Source organism: Xenopus laevis, chromosome 1L, assembly GCF_017654675.1.
Source record: "Xenopus laevis strain J_2021 chromosome 1L, Xenopus_laevis_v10.1, whole genome shotgun sequence".
Taxonomy (NCBI): Eukaryota; Metazoa; Chordata; class Amphibia; order Anura; family Pipidae; genus Xenopus; species Xenopus laevis.
The window spans coordinates 198776057-198801976 of record NC_054371.1 but is presented as its reverse complement, the minus strand read 5'-3'; the positions used below and the strand labels follow the sequence as shown (position 1 = coordinate 198801976).

General features: G+C 38.8%; 1 protein-coding gene across 1 annotated transcript in view; it reads right to left on the bottom strand.

Moving 5' to 3' along the window:
• The window catches only part of mccc2.L (methylcrotonyl-CoA carboxylase subunit 2 L homeolog), a 42584-nt gene that overhangs the window by 14116 nt on the left and 2548 nt on the right, over window positions 1-25920 (bottom strand). The window contains exons 2-8 of the mRNA XM_041585054.1: window positions 24479-24545; window positions 23214-23298; window positions 21024-21151; window positions 20159-20271; window positions 19449-19625; window positions 16852-16916; window positions 4456-4526 (exon numbers count right to left, since the gene is read on the bottom strand). Of these exons, the coding sequence (XP_041440988.1) occupies window positions 4456-4526; window positions 16852-16916; window positions 19449-19625; window positions 20159-20271; window positions 21024-21151; window positions 23214-23298; window positions 24479-24545 (706 nt within the window). The remainder of the gene's footprint in view (window positions 1-4455; window positions 4527-16851; window positions 16917-19448; window positions 19626-20158; window positions 20272-21023; window positions 21152-23213; window positions 23299-24478; window positions 24546-25920) is intronic.

Sequence of the window (25920 nt, the reverse complement as noted above, 5' to 3'; positions counted from 1 at the left end):
TTTCCTAGCTCTGAGTCCCCATGTATAAACCAATTACTATAACCACCAGTTCTGCAACAGGCAACATCCTACCCTGTGCCACACAAGTGAATAATGGCAAAAGAAATCTAAGAAATATGCATGAATTTACAAATTGTATGGAAACAATGATTTGTTTTTTCATTTAGCGGTGTAAACTATTTTGCCAGAAGTGAACCACTATAAACTCAATTTTCAAACCTGCATGGGCATGCAACCCACTTCTACAAGTAACTTAGATCCCTATGTGAAGATTGTTGTGCATCCAGAAGGGTGGATATCTCTAGGTCCAGGATGTTTGATTGGGGGTACACAGTATGGGTGCGGCCTTTAAGGGTGTGTGGATGACCTTCAACTTCCCAAGAGTCGAGTAAGCACCTTTACATCACATGACTATTTTATTTTTATAATCCAGCTTTTGTAAATGTATCTTGTTTTATAAACTGATCAGTTTGCTGAGTATTGCTCTGCACTATGACACAGAGAAGAAACGCTCATTTCTTAGGTTGCTTTGCACTGAGTAGGGGGGTTCTTGGTCAATAACATGATAGCTGGAGCTGCAGCTGGTCAGTAAGCCACAAAATAAGTGAAAAGATGAGAGGGGAATTATTTCTCATTTCAAGGTTCCACTAAAAATTGTTTAATGCATTTACCAAGGTTCTATGTATCAAAGAACACATTATACAGGCTTTATCCATACAACATCGTTTTTCATATAACTGTCAGCACTAGATTTGCCAAACAGTAATAAGTGAGTAAGTAATAAGTGGGTATTTGCACATTTTAATGTTTAAAGGGGTCATAGCCAGAATGCATAAACAAAAAAAAAACAACTCAACACTGTTTAATAATGGGGAAAATATAGAGGTTTTCTCACATTCCTGACAAGTGAATAATGAATTTAGCCTTCATACGTACAATATGGAACAACAGGGCAAAGTACAAAAGGAAAATGCTGCTGTAAAACCGACAAGGACATGTATGTACAGTACATAAATGGCAAAATAAAAGTAAACTTGAGCCAATGTACTAGTTTTACATTATCTGCAGTGGGCACAGAGCGATATACCCAGGAGGTGAAATAACACATCTCCCATGTCTATTGCTGCAGTAACTCATCAATTACCCTTTTCAATTGGCAAAGATAAGGAAGTGGGCAAATACAATATTTCAAAATACAACCTATAATCTATATTTGTGATGTGGGGGTTGGCTTTTCCCGACCCACATCCCGCCCAACTTCTGGGTTCCTTTTATAGACCCTTTTATCGACCCGCCCCATCGATGACGTCACAAAAGGGGGAGGGGCGAGCAGGTGCACGTCTATAAAAGTTCAACCCTGAAGACGACATTTGTAAGGTCAGAAAAGGGGGTGTGAGGTCGGCCCAAACCCGCCCAGCCTCGGGTATCAGGTCCAGCCCGCCCATCACATACATATATACACATATACAGTGGTGTGAAAAACTATTTGCCCCCTTCCTGATTTCTTATTCTTTTGCATGTTTGTCACACAAAATGTTTCTGATCATCAAACACATTTAACTATTAGTCAAAGATAACACAAGTAAGCACAAAATGCAGGTTTTTAAATGAGGGTTTTTATTATTTAGGGAGAAAAGAAATCCAAACCTGTGTGAAAAAGTAATTGCCCCCTGAACCTAATAACTGGTTGGGCCACCCTTAGCAGCAATAACTGCAATCAAGCGTTTGCGATAACTTGCAACGAGTCTTTTACAGCGCTCTGGAGGAATTTTGGCCCACTCATCTTTGCAGAATTGTTGTAATTCAGCTTTATTTGAGGGTTTTCTAGCATGAACCGCCTTTTTAAGGTCATGCCACAACATCTCAATAGGATTCAGGTCAGGACTTTGACTAGGCCACTCCAAAGTCTTCATTTTGTTTTTCTTCAGCCATTCAGAGGTGGATTTGCTGGTGTGTTTTGGGTCATTGTCCTGCTGCAGCACCCAAGATCGCTTCAGCTTGAGTTGACGAATAGATGGCCGGACATTCTCCTTCAGGATTTTTTGGTAGACAGTAGAATTCATGGTTCCATCTATCACAGCAAGTCTTCCAGGTCCTGAAGCAGCAAAACAACCCCAGACCATCACACTACCACCACCATTTCCAAGAATGAGGAGAGCACTCATAGATAGCAATTTATGCTGTGATGTGTTTATTCAGGCTTTACACGACATGTTTCGGATCCATGTTGATCCTTTATCACTTGATAAAGGATCAACATGGATCCGAAACATGTCGTGTAAAGCCTGAATAAACACATCACAGCATAAATTGCTATCTATGAGTGCTCTCCTCATTCTTGGAAATTTTGAAGTATATATCGGGATAGCGGTGTACCCGTGGAGGATTGGATGCATTCTATTACTAAGCTGAGGCAGTGCGGGGAACGTTCCTAGAACTACCACCACCATATTTTACTGTTGGTATGATGTTCTTTTTCTGAAATGCTGTGTTACTTTTACGCCAGATGTAACGGGACGCGCACCTTCCAAAAAGTTCAACTTTTGTCTCGTCGGTCCACAAGGTATTTTCCCAAAAGTCTTGGCAATCATTGAGATGTTTTTTAGCAAAATTGAGACGAGCCTTAATGTTCTTTTTGCTTAAAAGTGGTTTGCGCCTTGGAAATCTGCCATGCAGGCCGTTTTTGCCCAGTCTCTTTCTTATGGTGGAGTCGTGAACACTGACCTTAATTGAGGCAAGTGAGGCCTGCAGTTCTTTAGATGTTGTCCTGGGGTCTTTTGTGGCCTCTCGGATGAGTTGTCTCTGCGCTCTTGGGGTAATTTTGGTCGGCCGGCCACTCCTGGGAAGGTTCACCACTGTTCCATGTTTTTGCCATTTGTGGATAATGGCTCTCACTGTGGTTTCGCTGGAGTCCCAAAGCTTTAGAAATGGCTTTATAACCTTTGAAATTGAACTCAGGTGTGATAAACCACAGTTAAGTTATTTTTTAACAAGGGGGGCAATCACTTTTCACACAGGCCCATGTAGATTTGGAGTTTTTTTTCTCCCTTAATAACGTAAACCTTCATTTAAAAACTGCATTTTGTGTTCAATTATGTTATCTTTGACTAATAGTTTAACGGTTTTTGATGAGCAGAAACATTTAAGTGTGACAAACATGCAAAAGAATAAGAAATCAGGAAGGGGGCAAATAGTTTTTCACACCACTGTATACACACACACGCACATACACAGGTATGGGATCTGTAATCCAAAATACTCTGGACCTGGGTTTTTCTGGATAATGGATCACTCCATACCTTAAGTCTACTACTAGAAAATCATTATAAATTAAACATATACAATAGGCTGGTTTTGCTTCCCATAAGGATTAATTATATTTTAGCTTACATCAAGTACAATTTTCTTTTTTATTAATAAAGAGAAAAGGGGAATCACTTGGATTTGGATTATTTGGATAAAGTGGAGTCAGCCTTTATGTTATTCTGTTTTACCCAAAACTGGTTTCTGGATAAAAGATCCCATACCTGCACTGGTTTATATAAGGAGAAATGTAGGCACACCTGCTAACTGCTGCAAATTTCTTGTAAACAAGCTTACTGGGCAATACTGCTTTTGCCTTAAAGGACAAGGAAAGTTAAACTAAAGAGGTAGGCAGAAATGTTGTACATTATGTTTTGTGCTTCTGTACCAGCCCAAGGCAACCACAGCCCTTTAGAAGTAAAGATCTGTGTCTCCAAAGATGCCCCAGTAGCTCCCCATCTTCTTTTCTGCTGATTCACTGCACATGCTCTGTGCTGCCGTCACTTACTGAGCTTAGGGACCCACTCACAATATACAGTACACATAGACTATAAATGTCACACTATAAGGCTGATTAGTAATTAATATGGATAATTACTACATGACAGCTCAGACTCCAGCATAATTATGATCAGAATTTAATAATCAGCCTTGTAGCATCAGCTTACGGTATATTACAGACCAACCTCATTTTCTGCTTGATAATTTGCAACGACCCCTAAGCTTAGCTTCTCAACAGCTGCTCAGAGCCCACTGAGCAAGTGAGTGTCACAGACACTTTCCAAGATGGTGAATCCCCTGTGATGGGTTTGGAATCCTGGATCATTGCTGCTATTGAGAAGCTGAAACTTTAGGCTGGTGCAATAAGTTCATTATATAAAACATAGGATTTTTAGCCCTATTTGTTTTTAGGGTTTAGTTCTCCTTTAAGGGCAATGGCACATGGGACTTTTTTGGATGATTTAGGTCCAAAAGATAGTCACCAAAGCAGCCCACGCCTGACGTGCTTAAAAAAGTCTAGTGTTCCATTGGCCGAAATGGCCATGTATTTACTACGAATTCTTAAACCTGAGAAAAAAGGGGCAACCAGTGCAAGTAAATTTATGAAGTCAGAATATGATTTTTAAGAAAAAAAAGCAAGTAATGACATACCAACCTGTAATATTCTGTAAGAAAATGAGAGGTATAGTTCTTTGACAACAAAGCTGAATGAAGTGGGTCCCCTGTTAGAAATAGCAAAAACAGAACTGATAATGATGACAAAGACCAGGCAAAGCAATTATTTGTTACATGTGATGTTGCAGTGCTAGTAATACCCAGGTAAATGTGCATAGCTAAAAACAAAACACCCTGCACATGGTATAAGTACTACGTAATACACCATGATACAATTTAAAGCTTACTTCTACTTTAGCCTGAGACATGGCACATCATTCCAACATGAAAAAAATAAGCTCCTTTATGGAATATACACACCCAACAGAACTAATCAATATAGTCTCAGATTTAATACAATACACCATTATTCGATTACAGAGTTAGTATGTGAACCTCTTCATCTATTGTATCAGTTATTGTTTGTTTTTAGTATGTTTTTATTTGTTGTTGTTGGGAGTTTTGTACATAATTATAAAGGTTTATTACATTTGGCAGGCCAGAGGAATGGATCAGTTCCAAAGCTGGCACCTAGCCAGGCTTTGGCCCACACTGCAACATACCTGTCACCGCGGCATCCATATATAATAAACACGCACACAATAAACACAAAGACATAGTTATTAAACTACATCTAATTAGAGAGAAAAAATGATGCCATAAAAAAGTTACACAGAATTAGCACATGATGGATTCCCTGTAAGCTACAGTATGACAATTCATTTTTAGCTTGCTCTACATATTTATTGCCTTTTTTAATTTGCTGCAAGGGATACATTTAGCATAGTAAGTGAAATCATTAGTCACGTTAAACTAACCTGACACATCAGAATAATCTACAGAGAATTATATTGCACAAACAATCATATATGAAGGCTATTATTTTCTCTTGTCATTCTTATATAGGTAATTACACACAAGGCTGTACAGCAGGCAACTAAATGTTTAGGATTATGATGGTTTATACCGGTATGGGACCTGCTACCCAGAATGCTTGGGGCCTGGGCTTTTCAGGATAAGGGATCTTTCCGTATTTAGGATCTTCATGCCTTAAGGCTACTAGAAAATCATTTAAATGTTAATTAAACACAATAGGCTGGTTTTGCTTCCAATAAGGATTGATTATATCTTAGTTTGGATCAGGTACAAGCTACTGCTTTATTATTACAGAGAAAAGGGAAATCATTTTTTTTACATTTGGATTATTTGTTAAAATGGAGTCTATGGGGCAAATTCACTAAGCGCCGAAGCGCCGAACGCTAGCGTTACTTTGCTAGCGTTTGTCATTTTCGTTACTGCGCAAATTCACTAGCGAACGCTGGCCTAGTTTCGTTAGTGTTACTTCGCACCCTTACGCCTGGCGAAGTTTCGCTAGCGATGTAACTACGCAAATTCACTAACTTGCGCAGTGTACTGAACGCTACCTTTTACGCTAGACATCCTTCGCCACCTCAGACCTGGCGAAGCGCAATAGAGTAGATAGGGATTGTTTCAAAAAAAGTCAAAATTTTTTCTAAGTCCCAAAAAACGCTGGCGTGTTTTCTACATTATGGGTGATAGGCTGAAAAAATTTTTGGGGCTCCCCTCCTTCCCCCCTACATTTCCTGAATCATGGCAACTTACCTAGACAGTGGGCACATGTGTAGGGCAAAATAAAATTTTTATTTGATGATTTGAAGGTTTTCTAGGCATTTGTAGTGCTGATACGTATTCCTCCATTAAATTTGAATTTGGCACCGTATGCAAATTAGCCTTCGCTAGCGTAACTTCGCTTTACATAGCGAATCAACGCTAGCGCAACTTCGCAACCTTACGCTACCCCTGTGCGCAACTTCGTATTTTAGTGAATTTGCGGAGCGCTGGCGAAACTACGCCTGGCGAAGTGCGGCGAAGTTGCGCCTGGCGCAACTTCGAATCTTAGTGAATTTGCCCCTATGGGAGATGGCCTTTCCATAATTCTGAGCTTTCTGGATAATGTGCTTCCAGATAATGGATCCCATACCTGTACTTTCCAAAACTGGATTCTTGCCCATGCCTCCACACAATGTTCTGCCCCAGGATGCCAGAGCACTTAGTACCTTAACATGCACTAAGGACTAGGAGAGGATTTTATGTCAAAAGGAGATAGGTATCCAAAAGGGTGAACATTTGGACACTTTTTGTGCTGTCGCTTTAAACAGTCCAATAATCCATCGCAGAAGTCACCCCCACAATTGCTCACTATGGATAATGGAGCAATAGTTCAGCAGGAGTTGAAGATATGGAGGTTGGCTACGCATGACAAAGATCGTCAGATGTCCAATTATTATAAATTCTAAAAATATATGGGGCCAATATATCTGGGGAGGGGGCATTTCTTTGAAAGAAGTCCTTTACTTTTGTAAGCTCGGGAACAATGATTTTTCCTGTTGCCATGGCATAGGTCTCAAGGGCTTCTCATCTACGTTATATGGCAATTTAATAAGACCAGTTGAGAGATGAAAACTAGTCAGTGACAAGGAGACAAAGTAAATGTGATATTGACTTGAGCACAATATTGCCCACTTATTGTTTTCAGTCTCTGTATTGAACAGCTGTTCCCTGTTAAGCTCCTGTGCTCCTTCATAGTATATTCAATTTCAGACTTTTTCTGTGACAATGAAAAATGACTTTGCCACTTGCATGTTCCCCCATCCATTCAATTCATTCTCAGCACACCTTCTTATGATCTGATCAGCTCTGGCCATGGGAGCTTTAACCCATCATTTCCACAAAAGGCTATTTCAGAATGGGCCACAACTATGCATCCCAATTTATTTTGTTTATCCATTAAGGGGGCAGATTTATCAATTGTCGAATATTGAAGTCAAAAATACTTCAAAATTCGACCATCGAATTGAAATACTTTGAATTCGAATATCGAAGTCGAAGTATTTTTCACCAAATTTGGCCATTGAAAGATCAAAGTAAAATTGTTCGATTCGAATTTACTTCGATGTGTGAAGACTTAGAAAAATAGTCTACAAGGTCCCCATAGGCTAACGTAGTACTTCGGCAGGTTTAATTTGGCGAAGTATTGAACTTGAAGTTTTTTTAAAGAGATAGTACTTAGATTATCAAATATTCGAACTATTTTACTTCGAATCTAATTTGAAGTAAATTCGAAGTCGTAGTATACTATTCGATGGTCAAAGTATCCGAAAAATTACTTTGAATTTCAAATTTTTTTACTTCGAATATTCCCTCAAATTCACTTTGACCCTTGATAAATCTGCCCCTAAGTGTACTGTATTTATTCTTTGAATTATCCCCACCAAAGTTCTATAAAGGTGTTAAAGGATAAGTAAACCTTTAAAATATGTAAATGCAAAATTGATCAGGGGGCTATTCTAAGCATTTTATCATTTACATTCATAATTTATTTCTTTTTCATTCCAAGATATTAAAGGATACATTAGCTGTTAATATGAATGAATTTTGTTCCAACAGCGCCACCTGCTGGTCAGTTTCCCACCAGTCTGACCACCAAGTAGTCAAGGAAGTTGTCAGTAGAAAGAAAGAGGCTGCTCTGATGTTCTTCTGCTTAGGAAAAAAATTAGAAACCTCTCTCCAATGTTTCCTAAGCAGAAGAACATCAGAGCAGCCTCTTTCTTTCTACTGACAACTTCCTTGACTACTTGGTGGTCAGACTGGTGGGAAAATGAGCAGCAGGTGGCGCTGTTGGAACAAAATTCATTCATATTAACAGCACATATATCCCTTAAAGGACCAGTAACATCAAAAATTTTTACAAAAAAATTTGTTAAAATAAATGAAAAAAAAACACCAAGACAAATTAAAATATAAAATAGCAAAGCCTTTATTAACAAATAACTTACAGAAACTCTGCTTCCCCTCTTCAGAAAACTGGACAGGGCGACCATCCATCCTCCGGCGCTCGATTTCTCCTCCTGGCTATTCACTGACAGCGCATCCTCTGCCCGATCTCCTTCTTGGAACTGCTGGGCCAGGTTCCCAATCTTATTCCGTAGGATCAGACTGATGGAGCTGATGGAGGGCACGTTGTACTTGTCACACACACAATCCTAATGGTTCTGCTCCATTCAGTGCCTGCTCTGTGTGAGTCCAATTCGTTACCTAATTTGCTGTGTCCTGATGCCACATAGAGAGATGCAGTGGAATTAGTGGTAGGAACTTTGTCTAACTATGTTTAGTCGATCCACCTGCACAGGGGTCAGCAGCTTTCACTAGTTTTGCTCTGGGAGTATGTGCGCTGCTGTACACGGGCACAGAAGGGGAACGTTGTACTATTTTAATCAGCTCAGTGCGCTGCACTCTGAAAATACTAGATGGTTCCAATTCCTTAGGAACAGGCTACATACACTCTCTCACATACGCCTACCGCTGATTCCACCGCATCTCTCTACATGACAGGACAGCTCTCGCACATACTCCTAGAGTAAAACTGGTGAAAGCTGCTGAAAAACTGAAAAATAAATAAATAACGAATGTAAATGACAAAAGTGCTTAGTATAGCAACCTCATCAATTTTACATTGACTTATTTTAAAAGTTTACTTATCCTTTAATGGCTCAGTTTAAATTTTTCAGCCTTGACAAGGCTTCCACTGTGTTTTACATTCACTAGCTACAAGCTACATCCAATGGACCTCTTACTGTATTATAATCCCAAAACAAAGTCAGGGGGTCACAGCCCAGCAGTACGAGAGAATGGTCTGGCATCATTAGGTATGCGGCCACAAACTATGCCATAAATAGCAAAAACCCGGGGTTTACTGGAGATTGTGAAAATTTGGCATAGAGGAAGCTGAAATATCAGTGAGGTTTATTTAAGTACTTTGTGCTAATGCACAGCTTCGTCCTCAAAAGCCACCTCTGATGAATAGTCTGTCTAGTGCCACGAAACGCGTTGGCCTGAGTCTCTCCCTGCCAAAATAAGTGTTTTTGAATGTTTTCAAGGATCTTTAATTTGACCAGTTTTGCTGTGGCCAGAGTGAATTTGCAGTTACATGGGACTGGGTTGATAAGCCCCATTCCTTCGTCCATGTCTTTGAAGCATCCATTTTTTTTTGTTTGACCATAGGTTTTATCATAGCTTGTACAGACACTCCATAAAGCTATCTTGGCTCAGGTATTCCCTTGCAATTAACATGGTTCGAATAATGGTAGAAATAATGTACATTATGTTTTGGGGTTTGTGGAATAGAAGCAAATCTGTCCTTCCTAGGTTTAACATAGTTACCGTACGTTTCATAAAACACTGATGAAAATCAGGCAAGTTTGTACAAACTGGGATGGGGAGGAGGTTCACTGCATCAGCGTCTGTGCTTAATTGGATGTGGTCGGGGGTATTATGGTTTGATCGTTTTATGCTAGCAGCTAGTAGGTACCATTAATTATTATTATTATTATTATTAAGGGAAAACAAGATTACAAGATAATTAAAATATTCTAACACACAGTTTATCCCTGTAGTATACTTGCTTTTTTTGCAGATTCTGAGAAAAGAACTCCATTATTCCCAATAATACCAACTGGGTAACCGTATATCCTAGCAAATCCTGAAAACAAAAAGCACTACCTCTCATATACGGAACACAAATACACATCAACAGAGATTTAATTAGAACAGAAAATAGCATATCCGATTGGTCTAAGGTACTCTTCCCATGCACTTCATTGTGAGAGGCTGAAGTTCTAGGGATAAAACACTACCCTATGGCCTTGTTTGATGTTTTTATTAAATTCCCAGTCTATTTTCAAGTTTCCAATAAATAATATAGGAAAAAAGATTGCCAGACAAGACAAATGCCTTACACACTCAAGCAGCTGGTTGGAATGCCACGGGTTCTTTTTTTTTTAATTTTTTTTATCTTCAAATAATTTTTTCAGTATATCAGCTTTTTGATAAGTCAAACCAAACACATATATCACATACACACGTTTATATTGTATTAAATAAAAGCCCCTTACAAGTACCATGATTAGCAACATTTTTTTACCTGTTATTAGGGTATCTCCATATAATGCCTTAAATTCGTCAAATTTGCTTCCATCCACAACCCGAGCAATGACCTAAAAAGAATACTAAATTACAGCGCTTACAAGTTTTACACAACATTTATATTTAAAAAATAGACCTATAAAATTGCAAAGTTTTCCACAGCCCTCGTAACCAATTGTTAATTAGTTTTTGTTTTTCAAACAGCAGCAGAACAATGAAGCAAATATTTTGCAAATCACTGTGTTGATAAATGAGCCCCATCATGGAGTGAAAAGGGTATATATATATATATATTTATATGAAAATGGCATCAGTGGTCTCAAACTAATTTAAGACACCAATCCTATAGTGTAGGATCACATATAAAAAAAAAGAATAAGAGTTGTTTTTATGCTGATCTCGCATATTTACACAGGTTGAATATGAAAACAGGCAATTTTCTTTTTCATTTGTATGTGCATGAAATGACTGTATATCACATCCAGCAGCTGGTCAGCTTTAGAATTTAGGCTACAGAGTGCTTGAAATCCATTGCTTCTAGCAGCTTGTCAGCACTACAATGTGGGATGCTGATTTCATTCTCTGTGCTCAGTACACGAATGGTACTGTACTTTACCCCTTATTAAAGGAACAGTAACATCAAAAAACAATAAGTGTTTTAAAGTAATACAAATATAATGCAGTGTTGCCCTGTACTGGTAAAACTAGTGTTTGCTTCAGAAACACCACTATTGTTTATATAAATAAGCTGCTGTGTAGCAATGGGGGCAGCCATTCAAAGCAGAAAAGGCTCAGGTTACACAGCAGATAGCAGATAAGCTCTTTAGAAAATAATGGTGTTATCTGTTATTCACTATTTAACCTGAGCCATATAGCCCTTTTTCAATTTCCTCCATTTCTACACAGCAGCTTGTTCATATGAACTATAGTAGTGTTTCTGAAGCAACAGATCAGTTTTACCAGTGCAGGACAACACTACATGATATTTTCATTACTTTCAAACACTTTTTACAAAATTTTGTGGTGTTAGTATTCCTTTAAATAATGCCCATGGCTACCTGCTGAATATTAAAAACAAGAAAAAGCAATAAAACCCCACACTACAATAAAAGTTAGAAATCAGAAAATAGCAAAGCGGTGAATGAATGCTGCACTAAAGCGTATACGAAATGTGCGTCGGCGAGCCTTCAAACCTTATTTTTAAAAAAAGCTCATTATTGAAATCTTACCTTTTTAAAACTTTAATTGAATCTCAGATCCAGAGAAATTTAATGGAATTGTAGCGCTACTAGCGTGGCATTCATTCCTTATATTCTCTTTTATCTCTAAGGCACTGAGGATTTGTTGGTTTTATAGCAAAATTATCTCTCCTTACAAGAGAGTTGAAATGTAGTAACGAGACCACAGTCCTCAGTGTTCTGTCTTTCTCCCACGTGTTGGTGTCCCAGGGCTTAGAACAACGCAGCCAGTTTCTTCGGGACAACTCCACCTCTATACTATTTTCTAATTTCTAACTTTTATTCATGAATTTGCTGACGCTTTATTTTTAATTGTTTGATACCATGAACTCACTTTAAAATTATAACTACAGCACCAGCACCTTATTTAATTCATATAAGAACCATGAACTTTTAGATTATTCATCAAGTGTAGATACATTTTATTGAAAGTCACAGCACCTAATTTATAGCACTTAAGCACTTTAATCATTTTAATTATTTGTATATAACACAATCGATTGAAATACCATTAATTGTATGTTGGTGCTAAATTGATTGAGAACTAAGCATATGATTATAATAGCACTAAGCACTTATATAATTAGATCTCAATTAATTTTAGTAAGGTAGTGAGTGTGGTGTTTTACTGCTTTTTCTTGTTTTTAGTATCCCTATTCTGGTTTATATACCTCTACACAGCCTGAAATTGGGTAATACAAGAGAGTGAACATTAATTACAAGTGAACTATATTTTTGTTTGTGATCCCTGCTGAATATTATACACAGCAATGACGTGGAGAGGACTGAGGGGACACTCGCTTAGCCAGTAGGAAGCTAGACACCTGCATAGGGATGTAGCGAACGGCGGAAAAAATGTTCGCGAACTTGCGTCAAAAATGCGAACAGTTCGCGGACGTCGCGAACCCCATAGACTTCAATGGGAAGGCGAATTTTAAAAGCTAGAAAAGACATTTCTGGCCAGAAAAATGATTTTAAAGTTGTTTAAAGGGTGCAACGACCTGGACAGTGGCATGCCAGAGGGGGATCAAGGGCAAAAATGTATCTGAAAAATACATTGTTGACACAGCGCTGCGTTTTGTGCTGTAAAGGGCAGAAATCACACTACGTCACTCAGGTGATGTTTCTGGACACGGAATGTGAAAAAGCTCACACAGCTAGGTGGCACTTGGTTAAAGACTGGGCAAACAATGCCTGCAAGGGCAACGTATGCAGTAGTGGATACGGAATATATTATTGCTGCTGTAAAAACATCACTCAGGTGATGTTTACGGACACGGAATTATTATTGTTATTTAGACAGAATGTGAAAAAGCTCACACAGCTAGGTGGCACTTGCATACCTCCCAACTGTCCCTCTTTTGACCACTCAACCCCCTGTCCCTCTTTTGTACTGGAAAGTCCCTCTTTTCTCTGCACTGAACAGCCAGAAAAAAAACAGTTTCTAACTTAATTAGCTTTTGGCAGAGAGCTCAGAACAGCTAACAGGTGCAAATAAGATACTTTGTAACAATTTTGACTCTGGTTGGTGCTGGTGGTGGTGAACTACTAGGAGGAGCAGCACACCAGTCCCTCTTTTCTCTGAACTGAACAGCCAGAAAAAAAACAGTTTCTAACTTAATTAGCTTTTGGCAGAGAGCTCAGAACAGCTAACAGGTGCAAATAAGATACTTTGTAACAATTTTGACTCTGGTTGGTGCTGGTGGTGGTGAACTACTAGGAGGAGCAGCACACCAGTCCCACTCCCCAACACAGCTAGACTAATAGCACTGGGCTCTTATAGTAGCAAAGTAAAAAAACAAAAAAGAAAATAAAAGCAGTCCTTACAAGGACTATTGGGTTACAGGCAGCAGTGAGCAGATGAGAGATCAGAAGCAGTGCCCACAGCAGCTACATACAGAGCACTGCAGTAGAAGGTAGATTACTAGCCAGCAAAGCTACCTAACCTAAAATGTCCCTCAAATCCCTGCAGAGTTCTGTCCCTACAATACAGAGCAGTATCAAGTAGATTACTAGCCAGCAAAGTTACTATCAACTGTCCCTCAAATCACTAAACAGCTCTCTCCCTACACTAGCTCTTCCAAGCACACACAGGCAGAATGAAAAAACGCTGCAGGGCTTCAGTTTATATATGGAAGGGGAGTGGTCCAGGGGGTGTGGGGGTGGTCCAGGAGGGAGAGCTTCCTGATTGGCTGCCATGTATCTGCTGCTCTGGGGTGAGAGGGCAAAAATAAGCGCCAGCTAAGGCGAACCCAAATTGGCGAACGTCGCGCGACGTTCGCGAACATTCGGCGGACGCGAACGGTCGATGTTCGCGCGAATTAGTTCGCGGGCGAACAGTCCGCGACATCCCTATCATCCATACAAAGCACCATTAGAAAATGAATCTCAAACCTAGTTATTATCCCCAGGAGGTGCTTAGGTCACCAGCATATTGTGCGGCACATTCTTCTCTCACATCCCATGATAACTGGAAATTGACTAAATATTCCTTTATGACTTACATCTACGGTCTTCTTGTAGTTCAAGCTCCTCACAGTTTTCCGAGCAAGATGTAGAGCGTGAGAATCATCTAATGCAGTGGTCCCCAACCAGTAGCTCGCAAGCAACATGTTGCTCTCCAACCCCTTGGATGTTGCTCTCAGGGTCCTGAAAGCAGGTGCTTATTTTTGAATTTCAAGCTTGAAAGCAAGTTTTAATTGCATAAAAACTAAGTATAGTGCCAAGTAGAGCCCCTTGTTGGCTGCCTGTCAACATAGGGGCTACCAAATAGCCAATCACAGCCCTTATTTGGCACCCTAAGGGACATTTTCATGTTTGTGTTGCTCCCCAACTCTTTTTACATTTGAATGTGGCTCGCAGGTAAAAAAGGTTGGGGACCACTGATCTAATGTGTAATGATCCGTTACCCCAGACTTCCTGAACAATATAAAAGCGTTCACAATTAAAGGACTTTATTTTGGGCAACTAGATGTTGGACACTTACTCAGTACAGCGAGACAAAGTTCTAACTCAATATATATCCCATAGATACAGATGTCTGGGGCATTCTGCATAACAGACATAACTACTGCAATGCTGTTGTGTTTCATATACACTACTTAAATGCCTATACAGGTATGGGGTCTGTGATCCAGAAATCTCAGATTACAGAAGGGCTGTCTCCATTAGACTCCATTATAATCAATTAATCCAGATTTTTCAAATTGGTTTCCTTTTTCTCTGTAATAATAAAACAGTAGCTTGTACTTGATCCAAACGAAGATATAATTAATCCTTATTGGAGGCGAAACCAGCCTAAGGTATGAAGATCCAAATTACGGAAAGATCTGTTATCCGGAAACCCCCAGGTCCCGAGCATTCTGGATAACAGGTCCCATACCTGTACTAAAGGTATCTAAAATCTTTGAGAGGATAGGTCAATAGGCCATTTATAGACACGCTTTGATATTGTAGAGCACCTGAGAACAATGTATATTTTACCTATTCCATACATACATTATTTTAAAGCCACTGCAGGGACCTCCAACATTTATACAGAAATTACATAAATACGCAGTAGCCTGATCTTTTGCATTTCTTGTGTGGGGCCCAAAACTGACCACCTAGATCAAACTAGATCAACACTTCCATTGATGCAGCTGCACTATTGCTCAACCTCATTTACAGGACCAATTATTTGGTATTGAAATATTTTACATGAAAAAAAAAAAACACATTCCCACTGTTTTTTTGACACCCCTCATGAACAAAAATTCTAGCAACATTAGCCTCAGTAAATGTGCACACAAATCCAGATCAGCTGTCCTGTATGAAAAGCAACTGGATCAATACACCCAAGTGTGTGGCTTACAGCAATCCCTTCAAACATAGCCAATGGCAGTCATGGCCCAGGCATTTTAGTATATATTTTTAAATTGGTTCCCAAAGTGATCCACAAAAATTTTCAGTGCTACAAATTATACACACACTTTATTTTTTTTATTAAATACCTGCTCTGAAGAGCTTACAATCTTTTTTTGTGCCTGAGGAGCAACAACGTTCAAAGAAGCTTTTTGAAAGTACATGAAACATGTTGATTAATCCGTAGCAGGAGCAAAATAAAAAAATCTGGCCAACATAAACCAAATACAAATCATTCAAGGGGCAGCTTCCACCTACGTGCAAAGGAAATGCCATATATGAGGACTAGCCCGGAGCTTGAATCTCAGCTGCATATGCTGAAGGTTTGGAAAATTAAGCAGCAGCTGAAAGGAAAGGCTCCTTGAATGCATTCTATAACTGAATTACTGGCAGCAGCTGAAATTTCATGAATGAGTCAGCGCCACTGCTCTATACAAAAGCATCACTAGCAACGAAATCTAAAAAAAAGGCAGATAATTAATGTCAAAAATAGAAAAAAATAATAAAACAGGTAGGGCCTCAGGATAAGAACAATTCATTTGTTTAGTAGTGTTTGCTGTTTGTTCTTTATTTTTTAATTTTGCAATTTGCACAGTACAATTTTCAGATGCAAATCACTACTGATTTATACCCTCTATACAAAGTTGTCCCCCAGATTTCCAGCTTAGAGGTGGAGAACCGGTAAGTACAGCCAACTGCCAATTGCATGTCACGCACTATAGTGATGGGCGATTTCCACAGGGTTTGGGCCACCTTCTGCAGGGGCGCACCTGCCCCTTTCGTGATGTCAGAGATGGGTGGGTCGGGCGTGTGTCCATAAATAGAGTGGCTGTGACGGGTCAGATAGGGTGCAATTGGTTAGGGTCGGGACCTGCACATCACTATCATACACCTATACGGGTGTGAATTAGAGCAGTCTTTTGTGATTTCAATAATGTATTGCTGTATGCCAAATAAGCAAACTTTGTCAACATTTTTGCTACAGTTTTTTTTTACAATGTATTCCTTTTTCCATTGCTAGACAGTATTCAAATTATGATGTGATGTAATCTAAAAAGCCTGGGCAGGACCCATGGGTCTCTTGTAGGAGATCACTGAAATAAGCAGCTATTATCATTAATCAATATGAATCAACAGGCTGTGCAATCATCTTTATACCTAAATCCGTAAGGTATTGGATGGTCAGTTAGTACGGCCAAAAGTAAGCAGAATACTCCTACTACTATACTGCTGCTCCTGGGCATATTACCTGCAGTGAAGGTCTGCCCCACCCAGATCTTCTGCTGACACTTCTTCTCCAGTTGCTGCTTTCACCTGCAAATACAAAGTGAATTATAGTTTTGAAAAAAATAAGTCTTCATAGAGATGGAAAACCCAACATAATGCACACAAAGAAGTAATCCTTTCTCAAGGATTTGTGTATCCACAAACAAAAAATATATTCATGTATATGTATTCATGTATGTATGTATGTATGTATGTATGTGTGAAGTTTTTCCAACACAGAAAATTAACATGCAGACTATAGTAACCATGCTGTAAAATGTAGAACCCTTTGATAAATGTCCCTTTGGTGTGATATATAAAAGGTTATACAGTGATTTGAGATTGAAAATATATCTAAACTATAGTAAAATATGAACCATAACTAACTTATGCCAGACAGCAGAGGTATGATTAGGGAGGATAATTGAGGTTTATTTTGCACATTTCAATGGGCCTACCCTCCAGCATGAATACTCCAATACAAGACATGCATGAAAAATTAGATGCCATTCTTTCCTTATTGTTACAATCTATTTGTCCTCTCATTTAATTGAGCAAAATACAAAAATCAATGTTTAGCTGACCTTATGTGCTACCTATATCCCTAGAGCACAGTCCAACGAAAAAGCAGTAGGCACTTGGCAAGAGTACAAAATTAACACTTGAAAACAGATTCATTGATAAATCATTCTGTTTAGGATTTGTTTTCAACACATTAATCATTTTAAAGACAAACAAATCTGTATTCAACCTGCAGGCTCTTTTGCCTTATATAACATAAAAAACTCATTAGCGGACCCCTGGATAATAATTACTGGAGATTCAGTCCCTCTCAGAGGGGGTTAGGTAGGATGCAACATAACAAGAAGACAATGTGAGACAACAGACTGTATGGGAACAATAGTAAGGCATTGTCACCTTTCAGGAGAAAAATACCAGACCTATGTCAATTTTCCATATTAATACCACTGGTATCAGCTGCCATATTCACCAGCTGGAACTGTTAAATACCAGCAAGGTGGCAACCCTGTGTGCACAAGGTAAATGGCATATAAGTCACGCTGGAAAAAAACAATTCTGAAAACAAATCTAGACAGAACCGCCCAAAAAATATCTTTGCTCTCTATTAAAAAGAAATCAAAGAACCAGCACCAAAATATCACATACAGATAGAGGTAAAGCAGAATACATATTGAAAAGATGAGCTAATGGCCAAACACAAAATAGACACTTTCTAGGTCCTAGAAAGTATCCAGTCAGATCCAGAAGTGGGTTAACACTGTCCCCATTGACAAAATAACAATTTAACAATTTTGTTAAAGGGATCCTGTCATCGGAAAACATGTTTTTTTCAAAACGCATCAGTTAATAGTGCTACTCCAGCAGAATTCTGCACTGAAATCCATTTCTCAAAAGAGCAAACAGATTTTTTTATATTCAATTTTGAAATCTGACATGGGGCTAGACATTTTGTCCATTTCCCAGCTGCCCCTGGTCATGTGACTTGTGCCTGCACTTTAGGAGAGAAATGCTTTCTGGCAGGCTGCTGTTTTTCCGTTTTTCCTTCTCAATGTAACTGAATGTGTCTCAATGAGACATGGGTTTTTACTATTGAGTGTTGTTCTTAGATCTACCAGGCAGCTGTTATCTTGTGTTAGAGAGCTGTTATCTGGTTACCTTCCCATTGTTCTGTTGTTTGGCTGCTGGGGGGAAAGGGAGGGTGTGATATCACTCCAACTTGCAGTACAGCAGTAAAGAGTGATTGAAGTTTATCAGAGCACAAGTCACATGACTTGGGGCAGCTGGGAAATTGACAATATGTCTAGCCCCATGTCAGATTTCAAAATTGAATATAAAAAAATCTGTTTGCTCTTTTGAGAAATGGATTTCAGCACAAAATTCTGCTGGAGAGGCACTGTTAACTGATTCATTTTGAAAAATTTTTTTTTTCCCATGACAGTATTCCTTTAAAGAATGTGATTTCTCAGTGCAAGGGGCGAGCATGTTGCACTGGAGCAGGAGGTGACCAAGTCACCCATTAAAAAGTAAGTGCCACAAGTTTCTAATGCTATAGGCTCCAGCTCCAGTTGGACACAAAACTGCCAGTGCAATAAATGAAAAAACAAATTATCGCTGATTTAGCCATATGCAAGTTTGGAGAACACATGTAAGGGATGTTATATTCCACATTTATCACCTGGTTTTGTCAGAAGTCACAAGAGAAGCAGGTATTGTTGTATACCTTCCATATCTTCCTGGTTCAGGCAGGAGGGTTACCAAGATGCAGGAACATTCTCTATCTTGACCTAGTATTTCTGGTATATGCCCCTCATATCAAAATATGATCAGATGTCAGATGTTTGATTTCAAACAGCAGACTGGTTGGAATTAAAGATGTCAGATGTTTGATTTCATACAGCAGACTGGTTGGGGATAAAGCTTTTCAAATTGTATGTATTAGTTGATGAAAATTTGATTAGTCACTTACTAACTCCAAACTCAAACACTTATATGCATCTTATGATCCATTAACTAGAGTCCCCAAATGTATTATGTCATGCTATGATGTATTTATAACACAAGCTGATAAAATATAAAAGCCATGGGCACTTGCCTTTTAGAGTCTATTTCAGGGCTAGTTACCAATGGTGGGCCACCCAGGAAAATGGTTCCTTGTCTGCGCACAATTATACTTTCATTATCCATAGCTGGGACATATGCTCCACCAGCCGTACAGGATCCCATAACCACTGCAACCTACAAACATAAGTGTTCTTTTAAATCAAACAATTTTTTTTTTCAAATTACATTCAACTAAAGAAACATCTATGAACAATCAACCTTTTATCTTACTCTTTAACTACCTTTTCTGCATTTCTCTAGCTTGTGGCTACTTATACAAACATTGACAACACACATTCTCCTTAATTAAACATGATAAAATGTTACTTAGGCCTTTTATTGTAGCAGTAACTGAAATGAAATAGACTGTTGTTCTGATGCCTTCAGACCTATGAATTTACCATAGGAGCACATACGAAAATGCCTCCTAATTTTTGTTTTATCCCCACTGATTTTGAACATCTCTATAAATTACATTATATTTACATTATCCTCTTATCCATTTAAAAAAGAAAACATATGCAAAGGCTGCACAGGCTTCTATTTATAATCTTTTAAAACTTCTCTCCATAAGAGTCTCTGAACATGAAATTTTAGTATTAAAAATATATTAAATGTACATTAATATTTTGAAGAGTAGTTTTTAGTGGTAGTATCTCTTTATGTACCTGGGAAATCCCCATAGAAGACATTCTTGCTTGATTGTAAAAAATACGTCCAAAATGCTCCCGATCAGGAAAAACTTCTGCTTGTCGAGGAAGATTTGCTCCCCCAGAGTCCACTGGAAAAAAACACATAACAATGGGAGCAAGTTAATCAATTCATGTATTATCCGATATACTCTTTGTGCTGCTGTTAGATCCAATAAAGGTTTTCTAGTAAGTTATTATTCTTGGCATGAAGCATGATAAACAGTTACAGAGCATTACAGATTCTGTGTTTATAAAGCAAGGTGTACAATACAATTTCTAGAGAATAATGTACCCCCTACATGTAATATACATGAGCAGTACAAGTCAGTAAGGAGTTCCATGAGCTTTTAATAATTTTATAACATGAGGTACGTTATTGTAAATATTACTCAAGTTTCAGTAAATCATAGGACAGAAATGAAATCATTAGACACTGTTTCTAAGGATTTTATTTACAGGATATTCATAGCTTTTGTGTATTATATGAAGGTATTCAGGCATTACAAACCTAATGATAAAGTGAAAAAATTGACAACACACGTTATGGGATGTAAACAAACTTTCAGTCTATACAGAACACTAATGAGGCAATGCTGTAGAAGTCATTTTAACAAAAAATTACTTGAAGTTTTGCATAGGTTTTTTTGAAGTGCCTACACTATTTAGCAACCCATTCAACAGTAGAATGCACTGGTGCACAAAGAGCAATTACATTGATTGTGTAATAAAGGTCAAATTATTTTTTGTTCTTATTTATACAATTTTTTCCCCATTTATGACTTTTATTAAATGTTTAAATAGGTTTTATACCGGAGAAACAATATTTTATATAATCATTCACCTAAGTATACACATGGGAGGTGGTTCTGCATTGCAATTTCTTGTGCTCTGAGATGTTTCTTCACGGTAATTGGGTAGTAAGAGCCCCCTTTCACTGTTGCATCGTTGGCTACAATGAGACACTCTACCCTGTAAGTAAAAAAGAATGTAAAATTCTAGAACTGGATCATACCAACCCTTTTCATATTGCCACAGTATGCCAGTTCAAGTCAGAATATTAATATATAGATCATAATGTACCCCTATCATAATATAAAAGGCAATTAGAAGTCAGTTAGGGTTTATACAAGCCCAGTGCTTTAATGGTGGCCAAGGAGACTTCTAATATCCTCATATTTTTAAATGGGCTTATATTCATTCTTATAATACACAAATTCAATAAAATGTGACACAAGTAATATTAAATCTGATTAGATTAATAGATTAATAAAATACTCGTTTTTCATTACAGCTTAGTGGGTCATTGGCCTAAGCAGGCCCGCGTTTGTGGCAAGGCCTAGGGCTGCAAATTTTTAGGGGCAGCCAGCCACATTGTACTGAGCATTAGAGCAGCTCCCCAGCGATCTGGCGCATGTGTGCGCTTGCACGGGGATGAGGGCGGTGCATGACAAAGCCGACTGGCTCTAGGACCGGCGGCCAAGGGGCGCCAGACAAGGAAGTCCGGGCCTGGGCCTAAAAACTAATACATTTACCCAGATACTCTCCCTATGCCAGAAATAATGCCTCCAGCAGGTACCTCCTCATTACCATATAACTGGTAACCAGCAAACTGAGAAAACTCCAAGAAGGCTGAACTGAAAAAGAATGTGATACTTTATTTCACACTGCCTCTTCTAAAACATTACAATTTACCGATACAAAAAATATTAAACAAACAGTCAAACCTCAATTTTACATCCCCTGATTTTAAGTCTTTCCACATTTTATACCATTTTCTGTGGTCCCACCAATATATACTGCATAATGCCTTTCCCTGATTTTTCCCAGATTTTGCAACAACTTTTTTCTGGTTCCCTGAAAAACACAAAATGGTGGTTCTACTATAAATATTTAGGAAGATGTAAACGAGTGTCTCGCCTTTAAATGAACATCAGCATGATTTAAACATTCCTATTCTAAGACTATTTGCCATTGGTTTTACTATTTTTTGTAGCTTTTAAAATATTTAGCTTTAATTTCAGCAGCTCTCTAGTGTGGAATTTCAGCAGATCTCTGGTTGTTAGGGTCCAGTTTACCGAGCAACCAGGTAGCAGTTTCATTGAGAGACTGGAATATCAATAGCAGAAGGCTAAATAGAAAGGGAAGTAATAAAAAAGTAACCATAACAATAAAATTGTAGCTTCAAAGAGCAATAGTTTTTTTGTTGAAAAAAACTTGAAAGCTGGAAAGAGGCAGAACAACACAAACTTTAAAAAATAAAGAATTTATAATTACTGAAAAGTTGCTAAGGATATGACATTCTATATCATACTATAAGTTAACTTAAGGTAAACCCCCCTATAATGTATATTGAATGGCATCTGGAAAAATGTGCATTAAAAACTAAAAATGATCAAATTCTAGTGTAATTGTGGCTGCTTTGGGAGAAATTCCAATAAGTTTTCTAAACACATACAGTAAGAGTTAAATTTGCAATGGAAATTATTGGAGCTTTTGTTACCCTGCTCCTAAAGGGGTAGTTCAACTTCAACCTAACTTTTAGTTTGTTAAAGAATGTCATTTTCTTTACAATAGGTCTTTAATTTATTTTTTGTTTTCGAATGATCTGCCTCCATCTTCTGCTTCTTTCCAGCTTTCAAAACAATTGTTCTTATTAATTACTTTTTACTGCTTATCATTCTTTTCAGGCCCTTTTCCTACTCATTTTTTTCATTCCCATCACTTCCTGATTGCTAGGGTAAATTATACCCAAGCAACCAAATAGCTGCTGAAATTCCAAACTGGGAGCTACTCAACAAAAAGCTAAAAAAATTAAACCAAAAACAATAAAAAAAAGAAAACCAATTACAAATTGTCTCAGACAGCGGCTATGACAACATAGAAATATACTGAGCACTTGCAATTCAATCTTACTATATTGGAGCCACTATAGGAGGGTTCTCTTTTTACTATTATGACAACAAAGAGAACATGAGAAGGAACAAAGAGAAACTGAAATGACCAAGTGACTTTGAAAAGAAAAAATTCATACCCTGGATCAATAAGCCTATCGATTCTTTCTCTGGGTAACAGTTTCCCCCTTGAAGTATGAAGCGTTCTGGCCTTATCCCCTCCTCCTGTAAAAGAAAAAAAAGAAAAGATATTTTGTCATTGTTTGAGGTTTTATAATGTTTGGAAAAGAAGATAACTTATACAGTATAACCAGAACGGCAGATAGCCTACGACAGTTCACCAAAATTAGATCTTATTTATGTTTAGATGGTATAGGATATATTATTCAGAATGATTGGAACCTGAGGTTGTATGGATAAGGGATCTTTCCATCTCCATACCATATCTGTTAAAAATCATTTAAACATTAAATAATCCCAACAGGGAAATATGGATTTCTTTATGGGTGGAGTTCTAAATATGACTCAGAATCAGAGCAAATCTGTCACTAGATTTTATGGATGCACCGAATCCAGGATTTGGTTCGGGATTCGGCCTTTTTCAACAGGATTTGGATTCGGCCGAATCCTTCTGCCCAGGCGAACCGAATCCTGATTTGCATATGCAAATTAGGGTTGGGGAGGAAAATCACATGACTTTTTGTCAGAAAACAAGGAAGTAAAAAATGGTTTCCCCTTCCCACCCTAATTTGCATATGCAAATTAGGGTTCAGATTCGGTTCGGTATTCGGCCGAATCTAAAATAGTGGATTCAGTGCATCCCTACTAGATTTGCAAAAATGAAAGGCTTCTCACTGCTGGCTGAAAGCTGTTCTGCAAGACTTCTGATGACGAATGTTCTGGCAAGGCCCTGGCCAGATTCATTAAAGCATAAAAAACAATACCACTGAATTTTACTTAAAGAAGGATATTTATTCGATTAAAGGGAGCCTGTCACCCAGACATAAAATTAAATATCCGAATTCTTTTTTTTTAATTAAAGCATTCATAGCTGTTGCCCCGCCTCTTTAGGCATAGAGGCGGGGCAGGCAATTACTTTCACTTTCCATTCAGCACTTACTAGATGTTACTGCTCTCCACACATTCCCCCCCGCTCTCCTCACCATTTAATTGAGGTTGTCCAATTCAGATATTCTAGACAAAACTTGCAGATAACCTATTCTTGCATTGGTTTGTGTTTGATATCCATCAGTCACAGGTGGCTTTTCTCATCTTGTCTACCAGTGTGATGATAAGTGACCTCGTTGCACAGTAAATGCCTTGTTAGCAATCTGTTTGCCTCCAGCGTTCTGCCCCTTGCCCAATGGAAAAGAGAAATTGGCAAGGTTTTATTGGGAGAACTCACCCAAACGTATCTTTTGAGCTCTCTCTTTCAGTTCCGTCACTAGTGCTTTCATCCTTTCATAGCTCTCCTATGGAAACAGTTTAGAAACAGGCGTTAAACTTCAGACAAAGGATAAGGGATTGCCGAGTACAAAAGAGACAAACAGAGACACCTGCATGAAGCTGAAAAACATTTGTACCTTTCTGCTTTCTAACAGACCTAATGGAGTAATATAAATTGTTCAGGGTCAGTTAACATAAAGCAACCAATCAGATGTACCAAACAGGAGACCAGTTATTGCTTCCTGCTGATTGGTTGATATAGAGTTCTAGAAATTTAAGCAAAGTTGTGCCTTCAGACTTCATTATATCTCTCTCTCAGCCATGTGGTATTTTGAGGAATCAGGGGGTACGGAGTGTTTTAGTGGAAGGTGTGTTCCTGCCGCATCCCCAGTATGTGTGATTTGATTCATGAATCTGAGATTAACTGACTCCTGCATTGTTTACACCTCAAATTCAGACAATAAAATCCTGTACAGTTTACACATGTAATCCCCCTGTATTGTTCACACTTGTAAAACCACTATTGTTCACACCTTTAAAGCCCTAAAACCCAGACTCACCCACATTGTTCACCTGGGGCACCAGCATTGTATCACTGTATGTAGCACAGTATGAACTGTTCATTTTACAGTGGCTCTGTCTCCTGCTCTATTCTGCCTGCCCCATGCCCTTGTGTGTGTCACACTTTGCCTGCCCTATGTTCCCTGTGTGTATAATGCTCTGCCTGCTCTATGCTCCCTGTGTGTGCCGTACTCTGCCTGCCATATGACCCCTATGTGTGCCATACTCTGCCTGCCCTATGCTCCTGTGTATGTCACACTCTGCCTGCCCTATGCTCCCTGTGTGTGTCATACTCTGCCTGCCCTATGACCCCTATGTGTGCCATACTCTGCCTGCCCTATACTCCCTGTGTGTGTCATACTCTGCCTGCCCTATGCTCCCTGTGTGTGTCACACTCTGCCTGCCCTATGTTCCCTTTGTGTATAATGCTATGCCTGCCCTATGCTCCTGTGTGTGTCGCTCTCTGCCTGCCCTATGACCCCTATGTGTGCCATACTCTGCCTGCCCTATACTCCCTGTGTGTGCCATACTCTGCCTGCCCTATACTCCCTGTGTGTGTCATACTCTGCCTGTCCTATGCTTCCTGTGTTTGTCATACTCTGCCTGCCCTATGACACCTATGTGTGCCATACTCTGCCTGCTCTATACTCCCTGTGTGTGCCGTACTCTGCCTGCCCTATGCTCCCTGTGTGTGTCATACTCTGCCTGCCCTATGACCCCTATGTGTGCCATACTCTGCCTGCCCTATACTCCCTGTGTGTGCCATACTCTGCCTGCCCTATGCTCCCTGTGTGTGCCATACTCTGCCTGCCCTATGCTTCCTGTGTGTGCCATGCTCTG